The 23577-nt window shown below is 49.9% G+C and overlaps 1 protein-coding gene across 4 annotated transcripts in view; it reads right to left on the reverse strand.

The window, feature by feature from the left end:
• The window catches only part of LOC135885404 (butyrophilin subfamily 2 member A1-like), a 43271-nt gene extending 23342 nt beyond the window's left edge, over positions 1 to 19929 (reverse strand). For 2 of the 4 annotated variants that reach the window (XM_065413088.1, XM_065413086.1), the window contains exons 1-4: positions 19801 to 19929; positions 4239 to 4482; positions 1422 to 1489; positions 343 to 499 (exon numbers count right to left, since the gene is read on the reverse strand). In XM_065413088.1, the coding sequence (XP_065269160.1) occupies positions 343 to 467 (125 nt within the window). In that variant the 5' untranslated portion in view covers positions 468 to 499; positions 1422 to 1489; positions 4239 to 4482; positions 19801 to 19929. The remainder of the gene's footprint in view (positions 1 to 342; positions 500 to 1421; positions 1490 to 4238; positions 4483 to 19800) is intronic. The other 2 variants (XM_065413087.1, XM_065413085.1) reach the window with 1 other exon arrangement.
• Between the last annotated feature and the right edge of the window lie 3648 nt (positions 19930 to 23577).

The raw sequence follows: 23577 nt of genomic DNA on the forward strand, positions 1-23577 counted from the left end.
GACTGTCCCTGCAAGCAGGACCCAGCTATACATCCCCACTGCCCCTAGGGGCAGGACACGTCCCACAGAACCAGAAATCAATCAGCCTCATGGGGACATTTTTGGGCACAGCTGCCACATGCTGCCAGCTGGGGACTTGCTGTGGGGGCCTCTTGTAGTCCACAAGACACAGTTATTGCCCAACTCCCTGGCTCCTCTGCCCACCAGCTGCCACCTTTGCTGCTCTGCTCATCATCCCCGAGTTCCCTCAGACAGAGCTCAGGCTGAGGGCCCAGCCTTCCCCAGCAAAGCCGCTGGCTTCTGTGGGAGAGAGACTGGACCCTAAAGCCCCAGGAATCCTACCTGAGTCCAGCCGGTGAATGTGAAGAGAAATGAGGAAAATGGTGAAGCCAAGCAGCGGCAGTGACCTCATGGAGCCGGAGAACATCGAGGAATCTTCCATCTCCCTGATGTCCAGACGACCACATAAGCCCTGGGTGAGTGAGTCAGTGAGCGTGACCTGCAATCCAGGACATGAGAGTGGTAAATAGGCAGAGCTGGTGCGACTACGCTGACTCCACTGGGTACTGGAGTGCGACAACCCCACATTCTGGCCAGACCTTTCAGAGGTGCCCAGCACCTGCAGCTGAGGCCAGATTTTCCAAAGGGCTCAAAGCGTTGGGTTCACAGTAAGTGCTGAGTTCTGCTGACAGTCAGGCCCAAACCCAGGCCAGCTCCAGCACTGGCACAGGAATAAACCCACTCTTACAGGAATGATTTCTAGGTAAGTTCCAGAACTATCGGCCAAAAGCTGCTGACCTCCGGCCTGCATGTGTCCTCAGCCCAGGGAACTCCGTGCTGGTTCGAAACTGCAGCCCTGTGCTACAAAGAGGGCTTGTGGGGTATCTTTCTTAAACCACACACAGGGCAGCCCCCTCTGCCACTCCGCAGGGAAGGGGGCCCTGCTGCCACCCAGCTGCAGCTCACAGGGGGAGGAGGAGGTCTGCCAGCCTCCACCCCTGCCCATCTGGGAAGGAGACTCCAGCCTGCCAAAAGGGGAGTCTTCACAGCCCTTGCCAGTCCAGCACACAGTTCTTGTGTGGGTTGTCTCTGATGCAGCCACTGAAAATGTGTGTGTGGGGCGCAGTGTGGGGCAGGGCCCAGGGAGTGCTGTATAACTGGGGCCCTGGTTTGTCACAATCCAGCCCACAAGGGTGGCATCCCAGGGCGGGCCCAGCTGGAGTCAGTGCACACCGGCTGTACAGCTGGCTGAGAGCCTCAGGCAGCACCCTGAAGCAGGACTGTGATCCAACAGGACTCAGCAAAAGCCTCAGGCAGAGAAAGCCCACTCTGGGGAATCAGGTTTCTGGCACCAACAAGATCAAACAACCTAGCAGAGCCCTGGGGAATTATCTCAGTAATAGAACAGAGCACAGCTGCACCTCTCAAAGGATTATCCACAGGGGCATCAGCAACATCAGTCAACTGGGGAAACTGAGTCATGGCTTTTCTGCAAAGAAAATTCATACCTCATTAATCGGTTAGAATTCTTTGAACGTGCCAAAAGGCATAGTAGATATAATTTACTTGGACTTTCTAAAGGCCTTTGGCGCAGTCCCTCTCAAGGGGCTACAAAAGAAATCAGGTCATGGGTGAGAGGCTAAATATTGTCATGGATCAGAAACTGGCTTGGCAACAGTGGGAATAAATGGTCAGTTTTCATCTTGGCCAAAGATTAACAGCGGGGCCTCAAGGTTCTGTACTAGGTCCTGTGTTCTTTCATAGACTTATTCATGAGCTGGAACGGGGGTGGGATGGGTGGGGAGGGAGTGATAGATGAAGGTGACACAAAGATATTGAGGTTAGTCAGGCCGTGAGAGGGCTGTGAGGAACTTCAGAGAGACCTGAACAACCCGGGGAATGGACAACAGGAGAGCAAATGAAATCCAGTGTTGATAAATGCAAAGTACTGTACACCAGAGGGGGAAGTCTGAACGCCTAATCCAGATGGACTGTACCAACTCAGGAGAGGACCTGGCCATCACAGCAGTCTGCTCAATGGAGACCTCTCCTCAGTGAACAGCTGCAGGCCAAGAAAGCTAACAAAACATTGCTTTGTGGGGGGAGGGGCTTTTACCAGCGGCACTGCAGGAAGCCCGGGGTTCCTCCTTTATTGGGTGGGCCTGGGAAGGGGAGAGGCTGGAAGGACCCTTAGCCCTGGATTTCCAGCTGTTGCTTAATAAAGCTAATGTAAAAAAAAATTTACATTATATTTACACAGGTTAAGAAAAGAGTGTCTGTACATCTAGGTATAGTGCTTAGATAAGGGGTGGGCAAATTTTTTGGCCTGAGGGCCGCATCGGGTTTCGTAAATTGTATGGAGAGCCGGTTAGGGGAGGGGGTCATGGCCCAGCCTCCAGCTCCTATCTGCCCCGCCCCAGGACTCCTGCCCCATCTAACCCCCCCTGTTCCCTGACTGCCCCCCGGGACTCCTGTCCCATCCACACCCCCCCGCTCCCTGTCCCCTGACCGCCCCCAGACACCCGCCGCCTCATCCAACCCCTCATTTCTGATGCCCCCGCCCCGGGACCCCTGCCCCATCCACCCCCCTGCTCCCTGACCGCCCCCTGAACCTCTGCCCCTGACTGCCTCCCATCACCCCTTCCAATCCCTCCTCTCCTTCCTGACTGCCCCCCCAGGATCCCTGCCCCCATTCAACCTCCTGTCCCCCCTGACTGCCCCAACCCCTATCCACACCCCCACCCCCTGACCACCACCCCGAACTCCCCTGCCCTCTATCCAAACACCCTGCTCTGTGCCCCCTTACCGCGCTGCCTGGAGCACCGGTGGCTGGTGGCACTGCAGCCGCGCTACCCACCTGGAGCCAGGCCACACTGCCGCCAGCGCGCAGCACAGAGACCGGGTCAGGCCGGTCTCCCAGGAGCTCACAGCCCCGCCGCCCAGAGCATTGTGCTGGTGGTGGAGCGAGCAAGCTGAGGTTGCGGGGGTGGGGGGACAGCAGGGGAGGGGCCAGGAGCTAGCCTCCCAGGCCAGGAGCTTGGGGGTCAGGCAGGACAGTCCCACGGGCCGGATATGGCCCGTGGGCCGTAGTTTGCCCACCTCTGGCTTAGATTATCCAGCAAGTCAAAATACATGAAGTACATAATCAGCAATAACCCAAATTTAGGGGATTAAATTTAACAATAGTTTAGATATTAGAATCCAAATACTCAGGTACATCACTCATGAAAAGTTGTACAGAGAGTTGGTTGTGGAAAGCAAATATATCAATCAATGAGTGAAAATTGTCCCTCAGTAATTGAGAATTTAGGGCAAGTTGTCCATTGGTGTTCCACTGGGAACTAAGCCAATCAGGCTCTTTCTGTGCCATCCCTGGGGACTTGGAGACTGGGCACACTTTGCTTTGTGCGGCATCGTTATTTGTGTAGTCACATGCCAAAGAAGGTGGGTGGGGGCAGTCGGAGGCCGCATGGAAATCGGAGCTCATCACCCTGCAGCTACCAATTCTCCCTGCTCTCTCCAGCCTTCAGCAGCAGCTTGCATGGAATGTTTGCAGATTAAAGGCAGACAGCGCAGGGTGAGCATGAGCAGGGATGCTCCATAGGGAAGCCCCGTCTCCAGGGCAGACTGGCTGAGTCATGGGACACTGCTGCTGAGGGGGGATGAGGCAGGAGTTAAAATAACTGGTGTCCCCAGGCAACTCTGACACCTCCCCTAGAAGAAAACATGCAAGACCAGTTCTGTTATTTATTATTAGCCTTTCTGTAGAGTGAAATACCAGTCAAAATACCCCTGCAAAATGCTCCGGATGCCTGAACAATTTATTAGAGTCAAAATGGCTGGTGCCCACCCAGCAGGAAAACATGATCCCACACACAGAACGAATGAACTCAGCCAGCCAACAAATCAAAGCTGCAAAACAGCCCCATTAGCCACCCAGGAACAACCCTCAACCCTCTCCCATAACTCTATCCAGTACAGAAGGGACGGTTAGGCTCCGGTGAAGGGGCAGGTCCCTTGTGATGTATCCTGGAGCCAGACAGGGTCTCTCTGATTAGAAGCCAGGCCAAGGAGCTCTGGGGGCAGGAGGAGGATATTGGTTGGTCTAGAGCACATGCAGTGGGAGCATGCCAGCTGCTGCACCCCTTCATAGGGCTGCCCTGCCCTGCCCTTCCCCTGCTGACACAGGACATGGGATTTAAAAACAAAGTAAAGGATGAAAACTTCCTGCCACCTACCTTATGAAACGGGGAGAAACTTCTCAGCAGTTACAGAATTGCTGTCCTCCCGCTTCTCTACAGTCAGTTACACGGACCCCTAGTCCAGGAGGTGCCTCACAATTAACGAATTAAAGTGAGGCTATGAAGCAAAATCATTTTGGAAAAGAGAATCAGCTGGGTATCAGTCTGGTCTCATGCAATTTTCTGTTGATGCTTCTTCAATGGCTGCAGAATTTGTTCTTTTCTCCAGCACGTAGGAAGGCTAAAAGAGAAAGTGAAAGAGTAAAGCAGAACAAGGGGGTTTGCCAGGGGTCAAAAAATCATTTTTTTCTGCTTTTTACCAAAACTGACAACCAGGGGCGGCGAGCTGTATTGGCCGGTGGTGCCTGGGCTCCAGCAATATTCAGGGCCCAGGAGCCCAGCCCTACTTGCCGCCCCTTCCTGCTTCCCCGGAGCACTGTCTCTCCCCTGCAGCTCTATGCTGCCTCCCTGCATCAACTGCCGCCGCAGGGTCCTAGCGCCCCCCATCCACTACTGCCAGGGCAGACTGACCCTGAGCCTGCCCTTCCCCCTCAGAGCCTTTCATTTTCCAATGGGACCCTCCACCCAGGGCCGGCTCCAGCATTTCTGCCGCCCCAAGCAAAAAAAAAAAAGCCGCGATCAGCGGCGGCAGTTCAGCAGCAGGTCCTTCGCTCCTAGAGGGAGTGAGGGACCTGCCGCCCCCGAATTGCCGCAGGTGCTGCCCCTCTCCCTTGGCCGCCCCAAGCACCTGCTTGTTAAGCTGGTGCCTGAAGCTGGCCCTGCCTCCACCAGCACAGGGCCCCACCGCCCGCAGTCACCGTTCCTGCCCCACACTGGACAAGGGGGGGAGGGATAGCTCAGTGGTTTGAGCATTGGCCTGCTAAACCAAGCGTTGTGAGTTCAGTCCTTCAGGGGGCCACTTAGGGATCTGGGGCAAAAAATCAATACCTGGTCCTGCTAGTGAAGGCAGGGGGCTAGACTCAATGACCTTTCAGGGTCCCTTCCAGCTCTATGAGATAGGTATACCCCGCACCCCCAATGAGGCTACAGTGAGGGGCTGCAGCAGCAGGGGAGGAGGTGCACATGTGATGGCAGCCTCCCCGGCACCCACCACTGGGGAGACAAGGGGGCTTCCTGGACCTGAGAGGGGCCCTAGGAGCACATGCAGTGACAGTGGTGCGAGGTGAGTGTGGTGCAGGGGGAAGTGGGTGGGGGCCCTCCCCCAGAGCTCACTGCTGCCTGTGGGCAGAGGGCTGGGGGGAATCCTCCTCTCTAGCCCTTGTCCTGGGACAGCCTGTCTGCACCCCAGAGCCCTCACATTTTTACATTATTTTAAAAAATATACAGTAACTCCTCGCTTAACGTTGTAGTTATATTCCTGAAAAATGCTACTTTAAGGGAAACAATGTTAAGCGAATCCAATTTCCCCATAAGAAATTGGGAACGGGGGAGGGATAGCTCAGTGGTTTGAGCATTGGCCTGCTAAACCCAGGGTTGTGAGTTCACTCCTTGAGGGGGCCATTTAAGGATCAGAGGCAAAAATCTGTCTGGGAATTGGTCCTGCTTTGAGCAGGGGGTTGGACGAGAGACCTCCTGAGGTCCCTTCCAACCCTGAGATTCTATGATGAATAGGGGGGTTAGTTTCCAGGGATTATTTTTTTTGCCAGACAAAAGACTATATAATATATATATATACACAGTATAAGATTTAAACAAACAATTGAATACTGTACACGCAATGATAATTGTGAAGCTTGGTTGAGGTGGTGAAGTCAGAGGGTGGAAGAGGGTGGGATATTTCCCAGGGAATGCCTTACTGCTAAATGATGAACTAGCACTCGGCTGAGCCCTCAAGGGTTAACACATTGTTGTTAATGCAGCCTCACACTCTATAAGGCAGCACGAAGGGGGGGGGGAGGGGGCGGGAAGACAGCATGGTAGAGAGACAGAGACACACACCCTGTGTGAGAGAGAGAGAGACTTTGAGAGAGCTGCTGCCAAGAAGCTCCCTCCATTCTGAGCCCTGTCATGTCCTCCCCTGCTCTGTGGAGATGGGGGGCAGGAATGGGGGGAGGGGGACACCCTGACAACAGCACCCCTCTTCTCCCCCCACCCCACAGCAAGAGGTTCACGGGAGCAGCTCCAAGGCAGAGAGCAGGAGCAGCACACGGCAGTGGGGAGAGGGACATTTGAACTGCCGGCAATTAATAGTTTGCTGAGTGGCAGCTGAACAGGGAACTTAGGAGAGCTGTCGGCCCACCCTGGTTCCAAGCCCCCACCAGCTAGCTCCAATGGGCTGCTCTTTCTGCAAGCAGTGGACAAAGCAGGTGGCTGCCAAACAACGCATAGTGCAACTTTAAATGAGCATGTTCTCTAATTCAGAGGTTCTCAAACTGTGGTCCATTCAAGTGGTCCGCGGATAGTTCCCTCTAAGGTGCACACCTGGGTGGCCCCACATGAGAGAATGAAGGGCCACCCATCTAATTAGTGAAGCCTCACAGGCGTGGCTCCACTAATTAGGTGCCTGGACCCTGGAGAAGATGCACATAGAATATCAGGGTTGGAAGGGACCTCAGGAGGTCATCTAGTCAAACCCCTTGCTCAAAGCAAGACCAATCCCCAACTAAATCAACTAAATGTTTAGAAAGAAGTGGGGCCATTGCTCCTCGCATGGCAAGCAATTCTCTCCCACACGCACATGCATCAGCATGGGAACGGCCACCTGGCACAGACCAATGATTCACCCAGACCAGTATCCTGTTCATACCTAGGACTAATTGCACCATCAGAGGGAGGCTAAAAACCCTGTAATATACATAGCTATGTGATATCATACTATGAAGTAAAGTTTCCTGTTCAAAAAGAAAAATGGATAGCTCTTGTATTTGTCCTTGTTAGTCCAACTCAGAAGGCTCTCTGTATTCATACAAACATCTAATCCCTTTCTTTTCATGTACCAAGCTATTTGCCTCAATATCATGCACCAATGAGTTCCATGGATTCATTGTCTGTTGATGAAAGAACCACCAACTACCCTGTATCTCACACATCCCCGTGGCTAATACCAAATGCTCAAAGCCATATGAAAAAGTGGAGTTCTCAGCTTGCCAATGCCAGAGAGTCAGATATAGCCCTGACAGTTTCTGAGATACCCAGGATTAAAACAGTCCTTGGCCCCAGATGTCACAATGCTATTTTGGAATTGCTCCAGGACTTAAAATAGCACATCCTGGCCCTCATAGGAGAATAATTGTCTGTCTCTGGAGATCTATAACTGGCATTTCATTTCAGTGGCCACTGTGAAGGCTGAAGGCATCCATGAAGTATGGGTAATATCATATATACGGTCTAGCATATATTTTAGGTGGGTGCCTGACAGCATTTGGACAATTTGTAGCCAGCTCATCCCTAGTTTCTCTGCTTACCTGCCAAAGGTTACATTAGATTCAATACCTTTCTCCTTTCCAAATGAGACTGGAAAAGCGTCCAGAGTCTGACGCAGGGGTTGCTGTGAAGAGAAGGCATGTGTATGTATGTGCATGTGTATTTATTATACATATGAAACACACACACCCATGGAAAGGAGCAGGAACATGGCAGAACATCTTTTTGGTAAGTTTCTACTGAAGACGGGCCTGAGTCACACAGCTCAGACCTGGATCTGAGCCTGCCCAGTGTCCAACGGGTGTTTGGATGTGAGCCAGTCTCTATTCCTTAGTCTACCTGCTAAGCCTAGGAAAGCTGATCATCTGTTTAGTAATTTTTAACTTGTTCAAATAGTTGCATAGTTTCTGTTGCACAGGGCCTGTATGTATTACTGCCACAGGCCACGCCTACACTGCCCTGCAGTTAGAGCTACAAGCACACACTAGCACACTGCACTGTAACTCTGCCATGTGGATGCTGTAGGGTGTGAACCAAAAGGTACCTAGTGCTCATAAATGAAGTCCCCTTTGAGCAAATAAGTTAATGTGAACCAGGTACCTTTTAGTTTATGCCTGCAGCATCCACACAGGGGACTTACAATGTAGCACGCTAGTGCAATCTGCAACTCACACCCCCACAGCACGACCTGCGGGGCCATGGAGACAAGCCATTGGATCTCAGATGCCATCTCCACTCCATTTATAGGGCTCTAGCCCCCACATCCTCAACGTGGATGTCCTTTTATCTTCATTACTTCCATCCTGGATTCAGTTATGCCATATGAGACTACATGAAATGCCTGTATCGTGGTGAAGGCTATAGCTACCAGGTGTTTGATTCTGACACATATCGCAGAAGGTAGCTGCAACGGCTCTTGGATGCCCAGGTCTGAGAGTCACCTCGTTCCCCACTCCCACCTCAAGGGAGAGGGAGCCTGGCTTGTGCTTCTCCGGGTGCCAGCTTCCTGACACCTACAGCCCGTTAGCCACCCAAGCTCTCTCCTCGGGACTAGCCCAGCCCTTACTTTGCCTATCAGGGTTACAACAGAACATGCTCTCTAGAGACTACACTTAACAGACTAACAATTGTGTTAACTTACAATGCTAAATTTACGTGCCCAAGAGACAGGCTGACAGAAAACCTGTTTTTCAACTCTAGGGTGACCAGATGTCCCACTTTTATAGGGACAGTCCTGATTTTTGGGTCTTTTTCTTATATAGGCTCCTATTACCCCCCACTCCCTGTCCCGATTTTTCACACTTGCTGTCTGGTCACCCTATTCAACTCTGCCTTGATACAGACTTTAAAACATATTCCCAATATGCATAGATAGATACTGGGTATGGAGTTATGTATCTGTTAACAGGCAAAAACACTAACAAAATGTTAGGAATCATTAGGAAAGGAAAAGATAATAAGACAGAAAATATCATAATGCTGCTATATATATCCATGGTACACCCACACCTTGAATACTGCATACAGATCTGGTCGCCTGATCTCAAGAAAGATGTATTAGAATTGGAAAAGGTACAGAGAAGTGCAACAAAAATGATTAGGGGAATGGAACAGCTTCCGTATATGAGGAGAGATTAAAAAGACTGGGACTTTTCAGCTTGGAAAAGAGATGACTAAGGGGGGTATGATAGAGATCTATAAAATCATGACTGGCATGGAGAAAGTGAATAAGGAAGTGTTATTTATTCATTCACATAACACAAGAACCAAGGGTCACCCATTGAAATTAATAGGCAGTAGGTTGGAAAACTAACAAAAGGCAATACTTCTTCACAGAACGCACAGTGAACCTGTGGAACTTAGGGTGACCAGATCGCAAGAGTGAAATATCAGGACACATTGGGCGAGCAGGGCGGGGGGAGGGGAGAGGACGACAATGACAGACACAGGTGCACAGAGCCATGAGAGGGGGCCCTAGGAAGCTGCGAGAGGGGGCTCTAGGAAGCTGCGAGAGGAGGCCCTAGGAAGCTGCGAGAGGGGTTGTACGACCCCTGCTGCATCCCGCACCACAAGCCACAGGGCAAGGACACCTATTGAATTCAATGAGAATTTTGCATGTGAATTGATGTACCTAGTTCTGAGATTATAAAGCCAGAAGGGATCGGGTGATCACCTGGTCTCACCGCCTGTATAGCACAGACATAGAACTTTCCCAAAATAATTCCTAGAGGATAGCTTTTAGAAAAAGCTTTTAGAAAAACACCATGACCCCTTAGTATATTGTTAATCATTAATTACTCTCACCATTGAAAAGGTATGCCTTATATCCAGTCTGAATTTGTCTAGCTGCAACTTCCAACCATTGGATCATGCTCTACCTTTCTCTGCTAGACTGAAGTGCCCATTATTAACTATTTGTTCCCCATGTAGATACTTACAGTCTATAACCAAGTCACTTCTTAACCTTCTTTTTGTTAAGCTAAATAGATTGAGGTCCTTGAGTCGAGCACTATAAGGCATGTTTTATAATCCTTTAATCAGTCTTGTGACTCTTCTCTGAACACTCTCCAATTTATCAATATCCTTCTTCAATTGTGCACCCCAGAACTGGACACCGTATTCCAGCAGTGGTTGCACCAGTGCCAAATACAGAGATAAAATAACCTCTCTACTCTTGCTTGAGATTCCCCTATTTAGGCATCTGGTCACCCTATTTCTGTATGCATTTCCCCAAACTGAACTGCCCCAGAAATTGTGTCATGTGGAATCATCATGAAACTCGCATGGCTACAACCCTGCCGATGAACCTTTAGATCCACTGCACAGACTTCTGCCATTTGAGCTAATGGAGTAAGTGATGGCAGAGGCAGACAGGTTGTCATCCTATATGTGATAGATCAGCTCTATAGGGGGATGAGACACTTTTTTTGCCACTGGGTTTCACAGATATCTGCTGACAGAAGAGGAACTGTGAAACTCAGGAATCCTGGGTCTATTCCAGGCTCCTGAACGGAGTGGTCTCTAGTAGTCAAAGACCCTTCTTCCCCATCCCCTCCAGTCTATATCTATCCTATTGCTGTCTAACCCGCCCCAGCTCCTCATCTGATTTCAACTGCCCCCCACTACCGCTCTGGATTCCTTGTCCCAGTTTCCTGGTCCTGTCTCACTCTCCTCTCTCCCCGCCCCCATCCCTCAGATGGGATGTTCGTTCCAGACTGGCAAAATTATAAGGCTTCCCAACATTTCAACACTTCCCATTCTAAATTTTCGGTTGCTTAACTATAGGCTAGCTCTGCCTACAACAAGCATATTCAGAACCTCTGATTAAAGGGATGATAAGTGTAGCAACCTCCATCATAGCTAGTCACCAAAGATTGAACCCGAGCCATCCAGACTTAAAAGCATGAGCTTCTACTACTTGAGTTCAAGCTATAACTCCCTTAGCTGGTAGCTATACAGTTATCCTCTAAAAATCCACCAGAGGAGGGCACAAAACACATGTTGGACAGTGAATTACAAAAGTGCCAAATATTATTATTAGACCTGCAATACTTTTCACAATGAACAACAGCGGGGGATAAACTGGGAGTTTAAGAATATTTGGAAAACAATTTTAGAATAACATTCAGTGCTGTGGTTTAAAAGAAAAAAAACCTGTTAAAACTCATAACTTAGCAGCATTCAGTGTTTGAAAAAAAAACAACTTCTAGGAGCTATGGGATACAAGTTAAGAATGTTGAAACAGGAAGATGTTATACTTAGTTACCACTTGGGCAAGGCGGCGTGCTATGTAATACTTGCAAGATTTCACTGTAATGTTTTACAATATATAGCAGCGCAATGCTGATTCCATTGATATTGTTGAGCAATTCATGCTGATTTTATTTCAGCCCACATCTTAATAGTTTTGAATACTCTAGATCACAATTTTCAGCTCAGTTGGTCTGAACATGCAGAGCTTTAAAATTGCTATGCTCCAAACTGTATATTAACTACAATTTTATAAACCTGCATGTCAGAGAACTGTGTGCCACTACTACTAGACAATGGCACAAGGCAATTCAGTGTGAATCACAGAAATGTAGGACTGGAAGGGACATCAACAGGTCATCTAGTCAAACCCCTGCACTGAGGCAGGACTGAGTAATAACAACTAGACCATCCTTGACAGGTGTTTGTCTAACCCAGGGGTCGGCAATCTTTCAGAAGTGGTGTGCCGATTCTTCATTCATTCACTCTAATTTAAGGTTTTGCGTGCCAGTAATACATTTTAACATTTTTAGAAGGTCTCTTTCTATCAGTCTATAATATATAACTAAACTATTGTTGTATGTAAAGTAAATAAGGTTTTAAAAATGTTTAAGAAGCTTCATTTAAAATTAAATTAAAATGTGGAGCCCCCCCGGACCAGTGGCCAGGACCCGGGCAGTGTGAGTGCCACTGAAAATCAGCTCGCGTGCCGCCTTCGGCACACGTGCCATAGGTTGCCTACCCCTGGTCTAACCTCTTAAAAAACTCCAATGACTGCTATTCCATAACCTCTCTAGGTAATTTGTCCAGTGCTTAACTACCTTTACAGTTTGGAAGTTTTTCCTAATGTCTAACCTAAATCTCCCTTGCTACAATTTAAGCCTATTGCTTCTTTTTCCTGCATGACCTGAGTGGGACGGGGGTGGGTCCAGGCAGTGGGATTGGGGGGAGGGAGGTCAAGGGAGTCGGTGGGTGTGTGGGGATGGACCGGGGGAAGCAGGGTGGAGGAACTGAGGGGGACACGACTGGGACTGGGGGAGTCGGGGGGGTGGGGGCTGAGGGGGATGGGACAGGACTGGGATGGGGGGAGTAGGGTAGGGTCTGAGGGGAGCATGAATGGGACAGGGTAGAGAGAGCTGTGTAGAGTGGGGCGGGGCGGGGGAGACAATGGGGCTGGGCTGGGGAGGGTCGGGGGGTTGGGGAGAGGGACAGGGTCTGGAGGGGATGAGACAGAGGGGAGCAGGACTGGAATGGGGGGAAGTTGAGGGGGTGGGACAGCAGGGGGAGCGATGGGGGTGGGATGACGGGGGAGGCTGAAGAAGAGATTTGGGGTAGGGCAAGGCTGAGGGCAGTGGGTTGGGGGGAGCAGGGGGACTGTGGGGGAGGCTGTTGGAATGGGGGCAGGGACTGAGGGCAGTGGGTTCGGGGTGGGAGGTACAGGGGGGACTGCGGGGGAGGCTGAGGGAACAGGGTCAGGGTGGGGGCTGAGGGTGTTATACCAATAAAAACTAGCAGGATCTTATTAAAGGGGACAAGATAAAGATGCCACATTTATTATAACAATTTGATTTATGACCAATAACTAATATCTTAATCCTTATACACACACATTATACCTAATACCTATACACACACACATTCACACACACACACATCCATTAGATGTTCTGCAGCTGCTGCATAGTTACCAGTCCTGCTTGAGTCTGTGGCTTGAGTTTGCAGCTTGGGTTCGTAGCTTGTGGCGGCTAACTGGCCAGGAAAGCCGGGCACAAGGATGAGCTGGGTCTCTGCTGGGCATACACCGATAGCCTTCCATGTTGGCAGCAGAATGTTACCCTCCTCCAAAGTTTTCCATCTCACCCATCCTTTTTGTAGGCTTTAGTTTTAATCTAGAGTCTATAGGTCTTGCTGTGTCACGCTGCCTTCAGGTTTGGTGATTGATCACCCAGGGGGAGGGATAGCTCAGTGGTCTGAGCATTGGCCTGCTAAACCCAGGATTGTGAGTTCAATCCTTGAGGGGGCCACTTAGGGATCTGGGGCAAAAATCAGTACTTGGTCCTGCTAGTGAAGGCAGGGGGGCTGGACTTGATGACCTTTCAGGGTCCCTTCCAGTTCTATGAGATAGGGATATCTCCATATATTAATTGCAGACATGACTTTCAGACTCAGACTGGGCTTTGATCTTCCTTTTATTGTACCTTTTCTTTTTAGGGTGGATTTTTCTTACTTTGTTAGGGCTCTTGTCTGCATCTTCAGCCGTTGGTGTTTGAACTCTATTTAATCAGGACAGGCTGGGGCTGGAGGTTGATTCCATCATCCATACATACCTCATTCACACATCTAAACTAAACTAATAAGATTACAGCAGGGTTTGCAAAAATGAAGGTTGCAGCAAGCCCTTACAAAATGGAGTAAGCGTTTTAAAATGGGGTTTGAATTACAATATGGCAAACAGTGAACAGAAGTTACAATACAGACAAGTGTAATAAATGGTGAACAGGAATTACAATACTGAAACAGTGCAAGTCTCAGTGATTTAAGCAGGAATTGGATTGATAGTGAAACTTACAAAGGCAGCTGACTGAACAGCTATGGCTCTTAACAAGCATCTTAATTGTTAATTAGCCAGTTATTGGGGTAACCGGTTTTATGAATGAATATTGTTTCATTCATAAAACTTTACTTATGAAGTTACATTAATAAAGTGAACAATTAAAAACAATTTCATTCATCAGTTCTACAAGGGCAGTGCATTGGGTCTACACTGGCACCTCTCAGCGTTGCTGTGCCATGCGGCAGATCTGCACCAGCGCTACCCTGGCGATGGAAGAGTCCTCAGTGGAAATGCAGACTTCATGACACAGACCCTCCTCGTCACTTCAAACCTGGCGCTGCTCTGGTCAGTCGCTAGGCTCTTGTCACTTTCAAACCCATGCAGGGTATCTGGCTCTTTTTCAGTTCTCAGGTTAAGAAAAGCCTCTGCATTTTGTGAGGGCTTCAGCATTCACATTCCTACTTGACAAACTGTCTGCCTGACACATTGCTCCCAGGGCATTCATCTTTATTCATTATCCGCAGGTCCATCAGATTAACGAGCAACCCAGGGGGAAGCAACACAATAGTGTCATGGATTTTTAATTTTTCAAACCACTTTGGCCTCAACAGGGATAACAGCAAATCTGGACAGAGCAGATGGGTATCAGGATGGGTTTGGGTTTTTTTTTTTTTTTAAGTGAAAATGTTTGGGTCTGAGCAAAGGCTACAAACTTCCCTTTGGAAACCTCTGATCTTTTGCCCCAGGGGCTAACGACAGCCTGGAATCCGGGACAGATTTCCACATCCATGCAGGGTGAGATGATGCGGGGGAGAGGGGAGGGACTGTGGGGGAGGCTGAGGGAACAGGGTCAGGGGGGCTGAGGGCAGTGGATTGAGGGTGGGGGGGACAGGGGACACTGCGGGGGAGGCTGAGGGAACAGGGTCAGGGTGGGGGCTGAGGGCAGTGGGTCGGGTGAGATGATCGGGGGGAGGGGAGGGACTGCGGGGGAGGCTGAGGGAACAGGGTCAGGGTGGGGGTTGAAGGCAGTGGGTCTGAGGGGAGCCCCCCAGAGGGACCTGCCAGGGGGCCAGGTGAGCCCAGCAGTGCTTACCTGGAGCAGCTCCCAGGAAGCATCCAGCAGGCAGGTCCCTCCCAGTCCCTCTGGCTCCTTCCTAGGGTCGGGTCGGGTCGAGGGGAGGGGGGCAGGGGCGGGGGGGGCTCTCTGCCCGGCGCCAACTGCCCGCTGCCGGAGTCTACAAGCCCCGCCCTGCTGCAGCACGCAGGGGAGCAAGACCTCCTCGCTGCCGCTCTGTGTGCCGGGCAGGGGCAGGGCTGCGCTCTGCAGGCTCCTGCCGGCCGGGCGGGGGGCCCCGTGGGCTGACACCACCACGCCGGGAGCTCTCAGCTGCGCACTGCCCCAGGGCCCAGGGAGGAAAGGTGAGTGGCGCCGGCTTGCCGTTGTCCCCCTCATATAGGGTGACCAGACGTCCCGACCAATGTAAGGTCGGGACGTGGGACAAGTCCCCTAAAATCGGGACTGTCCCGATAATATCAGGACGTCTGATCACCCTAGTGGAACTAGTCGCCAGGGGATATTGTGATGGCCAAAAGTATAACTGGGTTCAAAAAAGAAGGCTAGGCCCATCAATGGCTATTGGCCAAGATGGTCAGGGATGCAATTCCATGGTTGGGTGTCCCTAGCCTCTGACTACCAGAAGCTGGGAATGGGCAACAGAGGATGGATCACTTGATGATTCCCTGTTCTGCTCAGTCCCTGTCAGAAGCCAGAATACTGGGCTAGAAGGACCATTGGTCTAAACCAGACATGGGCAAACTATGGCCTGAGGGACTGTCCTGCCCGGGCCCTGAGCTCCCGGCTGGGGACCCTAGTCCTCGGCCCCTCCCCTGCTGTCCTCCCTCCCCCGCAGCCACGCCGCCGTGCGGGCCGCATTCTGGCCCGCCGCTCCCACTGGGCAGCGTGGGGAGCGCAGCTGGCTCTGGCCGGGTGTCACGGCTGTGAGCTCCTGCTGCTGGTAAGGGGGCGGGGAGCAGGGAGGTTGGGTAAGGGAGCGGGAGGTTCTGGGGGGCAGTCATGGAGGAGGGGGTGGTTGGATGGGGCGGAGGTTCTGGGGGGGGCAGTCAGGGGATGGGGGACAGGGAGTGTTGGGAGTGGGAGTCCCGGGGGGCCTGTCACGGGGCAGGGATGTGGATAAAGGTCAGGAGGGCAGTCAGGGGACAGGAAGGGTTGGATAAGGGGGTGGGATCCCGGGGGACAGTTAAGGGTAGGGGGTCCCAGGAGCGGGTGGTCAGGGGACGAGGAGCAGAGGGTGGTTGGATAGGGGGTGGGAGTCCCGGGGGGGCTGTCAGGAGGCGGGGGTGTGGATAGGGGTCAGGGCAGTCAGGGGACAGGGAGCAGGGGGGTTGGATGGGGGCGGGGGTCCCGGGAGGGGGCAGTCAGGGGACAAGGAACAGGGGGGGTTTGATGGGTTGGGGGTCCTGAGGGGGGCAGTCAGGGGGCAGGAAGTGGGAGGGGGCGGATAGGGGGTGAGGGACAGGCTGTTTGGGGAGGCACAGCCTTCCCTACCCGGCCCTCCATACAGTTGTGCAACCCCGATGTGGCCCTCAGGCCAAAAAGTTTGCCCACCCCTGGTCTAAACCCAGTATGGCCATTCTTATCTGCACATACATTTCACTATGGTATTAATGACCAGTGTGGCCCTGGCTTTTATTTAAGACCTCCCATGACATTGTTTGATGAAGCAGAATCAGGATATTCATCCCCTTGCCAGGTGGCACTGAAGGGTTCCTTGGTCACAGTAGTAAGAGAAACATAAGAATCTCAATCTACTAAATTTATCCAAAGCAAGGTTACGAGCTGACCTGGTCACTGTCTAAGTACCAACGTGAGGGCAACTGACCAATGAAAGGATTACCTAGGAACATGGTGGACACTCCATCACTTGTAGTCTTTAAGTCAAGACTGAGTATCTTTAAAAAAGAATGCTGTAGCTCAAAAAGATCTTATGGGTGTGATGCTCAAACCACTGTGCTATGACGTGGTGGCTTGGGGGAGAATAGGGGCTAGGTGGGACGGGGCAATGGGGTGAGAAGAGGGGATGGGGGGGAATTTGGGACATGCAGGGCTACGGCGGCCAAAGAAAGAGGCTCCAGGGCTGCGGCTGATGGGAGAGACCCCCTTCCTCCCCAGCTTCAGCTCTGTGGCTGCTGTGGCAGGGGAGAGACCCCACGCCTTTCCAGCCCAAGCTCAGGGGCTGCTGTGGCGGGGGAGAGAGGGAGAGACCCCCCCCCTTCCCAGCCCCAGCTTGGGGACTGCCGCGGTGAGGGAGAGAGGGCACATCCATCACATTAGAAAGGTTAAGACTACTGATATTAAAATATGAGTTGTGTGCTTTTATGTGTAGAACAAAAAAAAGTTAATTATTATTAAGGGTTATTTTTAATATAGCACTTTTATCCAAAGCGCTTTACAATAGTTAGCTAACGGTACAAACAACATTTGGAAAGATCATTAAGTGGTCCGCTGAGACCCGCAGCAATTTTCAAGTTTCAGAGTAGCAGCCGTGTTAGTCTGTATCCGCAAAAAGAACAGGAGTACTTGTGGCACCTCAGAGACTAATAAATGTATTTGAGCATAAGCTCACGCAATTTTCAAGTGGTCCATGGAAAAAAAAGTTTGAGAGCCACTGCTCTAATTGATCAGCAACATAACAACAAAACAACGTTAACCAGGACGACTTTAAGTGAGGAGTTACTGTATATTGGCTTACAAGGCAGGTGGGGGGGGGGGAGGGGACTTGGACCTGTTCTGGGCACCACCAAAAATTATACAAACCTGCCGCCCCTGCTGACAACCACAACCACCACTTTCCCCACAGCTGCTGGACCACAGTTCCTCACAGCCTGGACAGTAGGGCCTGCAGCCTCCTCCTCATTCCCTACACAGATGTTCTATCACATTATAGGATGTGCTAGGTAAATTGGTCTGTGTGTCTCACAGCGCTTAGCAGAGGTGGCTGGGCAGAGCTAAGCACACAGATTTGGCTCAGTCAATCTGAGAGACACTGTGGCCATATGGGAGAGACCTGTCCTGATCCTAACTCTACTAGAACTGAGCTTGTGCAATATCTCATTTTCAGGTCCACTGTTACCTCATCTGTTAGAAGGGGAACAAGGATCCTTGATGATCTCCTGTAGGGACATGATGCCTTGATCAATAATAATACTGTGAAGTGCAGAGAACTGTTAACACCAGTGAGTGGAAGAGGTGAGACTAGACCACATGGTCTCCTGGCTCCCAGCCCAGTACACCTCCCTCTAGCCCAGGGATGTTAAACTTATTCTGTGCAGGGGGCCAAATTCCATTTTATTATGATCTCTGGGCCAGGGCGTCGATTTAGTACTCACCACTCTCCTCATTCCAAAGTGGCGCCTTCACTAACCTCCATGGGAGATTAAGAGCAGTAATAGAGTAAATTCCCTGTTCATTATCATCACCATGTTACTTCTCCAGGGCCTTGTTATCGCACTCAGCATCACTCAGTGGGGAAAATGCTCACCACTGTGACCACCATTCTCTCTGTCCTTTGTTCCTCTTCCTTTCCCATCCTCCTGTTTTCCCTGCTTTCCTTTTTCTCCCCTGCCTCTTCCTGTCTTCCCTTGGCATTTCCTTCCCCTCAGCTACACCCACTTCACTCGCAAGGTTGCCTTCCCACCCTCTACCCTAGACCAGCTACTAAAATGGACAGCAGTGAAATAGTTAATGCTCAGGTTTAAACATAATTGTTGGGGGGGGGGGGAGCTGAGGTTCTGCAGAATTTAGGATTAGCTCTGGGCCTTCTCATTCTGTGGTTCAAGAAATGAGGTCTAATAGCTTCATATTTTCAATTCTGGCCCTTGGTTCAGGTCCCACACAGAAGATCTCAGCAGTGGAAGTCCATTGCTGTCAGTTTGTGTCTCTCCTGTCCTTCACTGTGTCACCCATTTGCCAGACTAAACCAATGGGGGAGCCCTAGGGAACATGAGACAGTATTGGCCAGCATGCCTCCAGACACCAGAGGGAGACACATGTGCAAAGATCTCAGGGCTCATTGGTCCTAGCTTGAGTCACTGAGTCTCTGAGGCAGGAGGAATAAAGGGCTCTCCCTCCCTTGGGGATCAGAGGCGTCCCACTAGAGGACAACTGTTTTTCATTCAATGTAGGTAAAAAAATCAGCTCACAATCAAGGTGCCCTAGCTCAGCAATGCCTTGTTCAAATAACTGCAGGTTTCCCCAGTAACTTGATCTCACCGCTGACAATCAGCCTGAGCTGACTTATCTTTTGGAATTTAGAGAGGATGAAAAAAGTTGGTTTTAAACAAAAACTTAGTTGCAGACTTAACTCTGGAGATGTCTGGATAACTCTCCCCTTTCCCTGGTATAGAAAGGTCCTCATGGCCCAACGTGCTCAAATTAACCCCTCCCTGCACCAATGTTTTTGAATCAGGCCCACAACATTTCCTTTCTTTTAGTCTCTTAGAGCAGAACTTCACTAGAGTGAGCTGACAGCAAATACACACAGTCAACGAAGGAGAACAAGAGAGCACACACTCCTCTGATGACAGCTCACAGGAAAGTCACCAGAGCTGGAGTGCTGGAGTGTAAATCTAATGCCAGGAAATAATGCAGAAGAGCGAATAAATAGACACTATTTTAGTCTGTGTTACAGGGTAATGGAAAAGGGACCACAAAGATCTCTGAGCATCTTAGACATTTCTGCAGCAATATTTAAAGCAGAAAAGTGAAAGCCCCAGACAGACTCCCATCCATAGGAACAGCTCCCATGAAGAACAACAGAGCCTCACCCAGAGCAGTTGAGGGCTGACACTCACCTGACTGCTGGATCCTACAGGGAAGGGCAGAGGCTGGCACTAGTGGCGGAGGAAGGGCTCCCAGCTTCAGAATTGCCAGGTCTGCATTGCAAGTGAACATCTCAGTATTTACGGTAGCATTGCACGTCTGACTCTAGTCTGTTCATACAGCTGTTGCTGGTTAACTTACAGCAATTTTATCTGAACTGAAACATTCTCCATCCAGCAGCTTCTAACTGAAAGTGAAACCATCGCTGGTAAATTACAGGAATCTCATTTATGGTACACAGAGACAAAAGATTTAAAGAAACACACACACAGTCCTAGGGTGGTGTCATAACTATAAAGGGAAGGGTAACAGTTCTCCTGTGTACAATACTATAAAATCCCTCCTGGCCAGAGACTCCAAAATCCTTTTACCTGTAAAGGGTTAAGAAGCTCAGGTAACCTGGCTGACACCTGACCCTTAGGACCAATAAGGGGACAAGATACTTTCAAATCTTGGTGGGGGGAAGGCTTTTGTTTGTGCTCTTTGTTTTGGGGGTTGTTCGCTCTTGGGACTAAGAGGGACCAGACATCAATCCATGCTCTCCAAATCTTCTGAACAAGTCTCCCATATTTCAAACTTGTAAGTAACAGCCAGGCAACGCGTGTTAGTTTTATCTTTGTTTTCTCAACTTGTAAATGTACCTTTTGCTAGAGTGTTTATCTCTGTTTGCTGTAGCTTTGAACTTAAGGCTAGAGGGGGTTCCTCTGGGCTCTTTGAATCTGATTACCCTGTAAAGTTATTTTCCATCCTGATTTTACAGAGATGATTTTTACCTTTCTTTCTTTAATTAAAAGCCTTCTTTTTAAGAACCTGATTGATTTTTCCTTGTTTTAAGATCCAAGAGGTTTTGGATCGGTGTTCACCAGGGAAGGGAGTTAGCCCATTGGGAGTGGTGGCAGCAAAACCAGATCTAAGCTGGTAATTAAGCTTAGAAGTTTTCATGCAGGCCCCCACATCTGTACCCTAAAGTTCAGAGTGGGGAAGGAGCCTTGACAGGTGGTGACAGCTTTAGTTTTTAAGGCATTTCCCTGCTCGCTCAGAGTCACTGTCACAACAATCAATTGTATTTCTGTCATACACACACGCCAAGGCTTTCTGCCCCCACAAGCACTATACTTTTCTGACTGAAGCAGTGTGCCAGAGGGGTGAAGAACTAATCAGACCTCAGCAGTAGTCCTTGACCAAGGCAGGAAAGGCCTCCCTGCAGTTCCAGGTAATTCACAAGTTTTCTGGTGCAAAATAAAACAAACTCTCTGAGATGCCACATTCTCCTTCCACAGTGGGGAATAAACAACAAGAGCCATACTCTGCCCAGCATTCACACAGGTGGGTAGTATGAGCACAGAGAGGTTTTCCCTCCCTCCTTGCTTGGCCTACATAAAACTCCCCCCTGCCAGTTTTGTAGTTGACATACACACCTTTAAATGTAAAATAACCCAAATTCATGTTTTAGGGCTAGTGAAATAAAAATGACAGTTGTAAGTTGTGGAGAAGTCTAGCTTTTTGCTAAAGAACTCATTAACTAAATTGTTCAGTTTTTTAAAAAGCAGGAAGGAATGTGGGGAAACATACTGCTTCATTACTGCATAGTTTCTCTCCTTCATGTAGGTACTCAATCCTTCATGCTGACACATGGATTTTTTCTTTTTAAACATTATTTTATATTGAAACACATATGTAAATAAGCATATCTGGAGTGACATTTCCCTCCGTGCTTTACATAACATTTTATTGTAAACCCGCAGTTGAAGAGTGTCATGTTCAGGGTCTCAAAAGTGGGGGTCCCCTCCCCAGTCTCCAGCACCTATGGCAAAAACCCATCTCAGTGGCTCCTTGGGAGGGAGGAGCCAAAGGGCCAACTGGGCCCTGGCAGAGAGGCTGGGGCTACATGGACAGACCCCAGATTGCCTCCTGCTGCAGCAAGCAGGGGTCACTGCACAGATCTGCCCTGATATCCCCTCGTCTATTGTCATGGATCCATAGGATTGGTGCTACACTCTGGCTTTGGAACAGTCTCTCAGGAGGCCCTTTGATATGCCAGACCCCCTAGAGGTCTCATTCTTCCTTCAGGGTAAGACACGCGTTTTCACTGCCTCCTGTGACTGGACCTCTGGACCTTCAGCACTCCTGCTTCACACCAGGAGCCCTGTTCAGCGAATCCAGCTGAGATAGGCTAAGCCAGACTGAGACAGATTTGTCCACGCTTCAGGGATTAAGGCACCTCACCAAGCATTTGCAATGACATTCAGAACATTGACTAATAAACCAGGGTGACCACCTGTCCCAAATTGGGCAGGACAATCCCAAAATGCACAGTTCAAGTCGCAGTCCTGGGCTGAATGACTCCAGGACAGCATCTCCCTCTGGGTCATTTGTTGCTAGGTGTCAATGTCCAGGCAATTGGGTTTGCCATCTTCTTCTCAACTGCTCCATTAGTATGGGGATTAAGGCCCAGAAAGCTAGGTGACATCCAAACTTACTTCTTTAAGCCTGTCCTGAGAGCAAAAAGTCATTTTTCACTCCACTGGGTAACAATGCAGCATACTGGGTAAACTGAGGCACACATAGAATTCATAAAATTATTACAGAAAAATTCCCACTTCATTACAGCTCTTCCCCCTTTGAGACTGAACTGAGCAGGGTCACATTAACCAGGGACCTGGGGAAGTTTGAACCGCAATTGTTATCCATAGACGTCACAGCATCTTTCCAGTCTCCTTGGTAGCTGTCCTCTGTGAAAGTAGAATGAATTATATTGTAAACATAGAATGGATTAAAGAAATGCTGTATGTACCTTTAAGCAGAAATAAGGAATGCTGAAATAAAGGTGTCAGGAAAAGGAACATTAAGGCATAAACAATGAGTCCGCTTAAGCTAATGGTGAAACATCAGCCGGAGATCTGTAAAAGTTAGTAAGAAAATTGAATATGTATGTCTAGCCTCGGGTAAACTTGTCAGTTCTGCTTTCTTTGTTCTCTTGTTAAGTTTGCACCCTTTTTATCTGTATAAAATAAGGTAGTGTGGGTCTTGGAGGGTGCTCACATTATCTGGGTGTTATTAGCAGAGCGCTGTGCTAATAAAACAGAGTGGTCTGACAAACTGTGAGTCCTGAGTCTAACTTTGACACCTCCCAGGCACTTCCAAGATTCCTATAGCTCAGTTGCTAATCAATCAAGCTCACAGTTTCCAAGACAGTTCAGTGCAGTGGCACGTCCTCCCTTAGGTCTGGTCTGCTCGATGACACTAGCAAGGTGCACATGGGAATTTTCATTCAGCCCCATGCCCTTTTGCCACCCCAAAACCTTTGGGTTTCAATCTGGACTGCCACTCCTGCCTCCCTCTCATCTGCCAGGGAGTCAGGAGGGCAGTGAGCCCAGATTACTCCATATGTCAGCCATCTTGGCTGCAGCCTGGGGTGCTCTGGCCCCTAAGCTGGTGTAGAAAGTGACCCCTTGACCCGGGTTTCCAAGGATCTGGTGAGGCGGGGTGCAGGGTGCTCCTGCACATTGGCAGCCCCTCTCTGGAGTCGTGTCCCAACCCCAGGGCTGTGCGTATGCAGGGAGCCCATTTCCCCTCTTGGAGTGACAGAGTCTTTGCTCAGCTTCCCTCCCTCCACCCCTCTCTGGTGGACTGTGATTCAGTTTCTTTTGGTTAAGAGAACCCACCATGGCCACAATCATTCTCCAACATAGTCTCTGTTTCCAGCAGTGACCTTCCAGCTGCTTTAGCTTCTCTGGGGCTTCTCCCAC

This window comes from Emys orbicularis, chromosome 11 (assembly GCF_028017835.1).
Source record: "Emys orbicularis isolate rEmyOrb1 chromosome 11, rEmyOrb1.hap1, whole genome shotgun sequence".
NCBI lineage: Eukaryota > Metazoa > Chordata > Testudines > Emydidae > Emys > Emys orbicularis.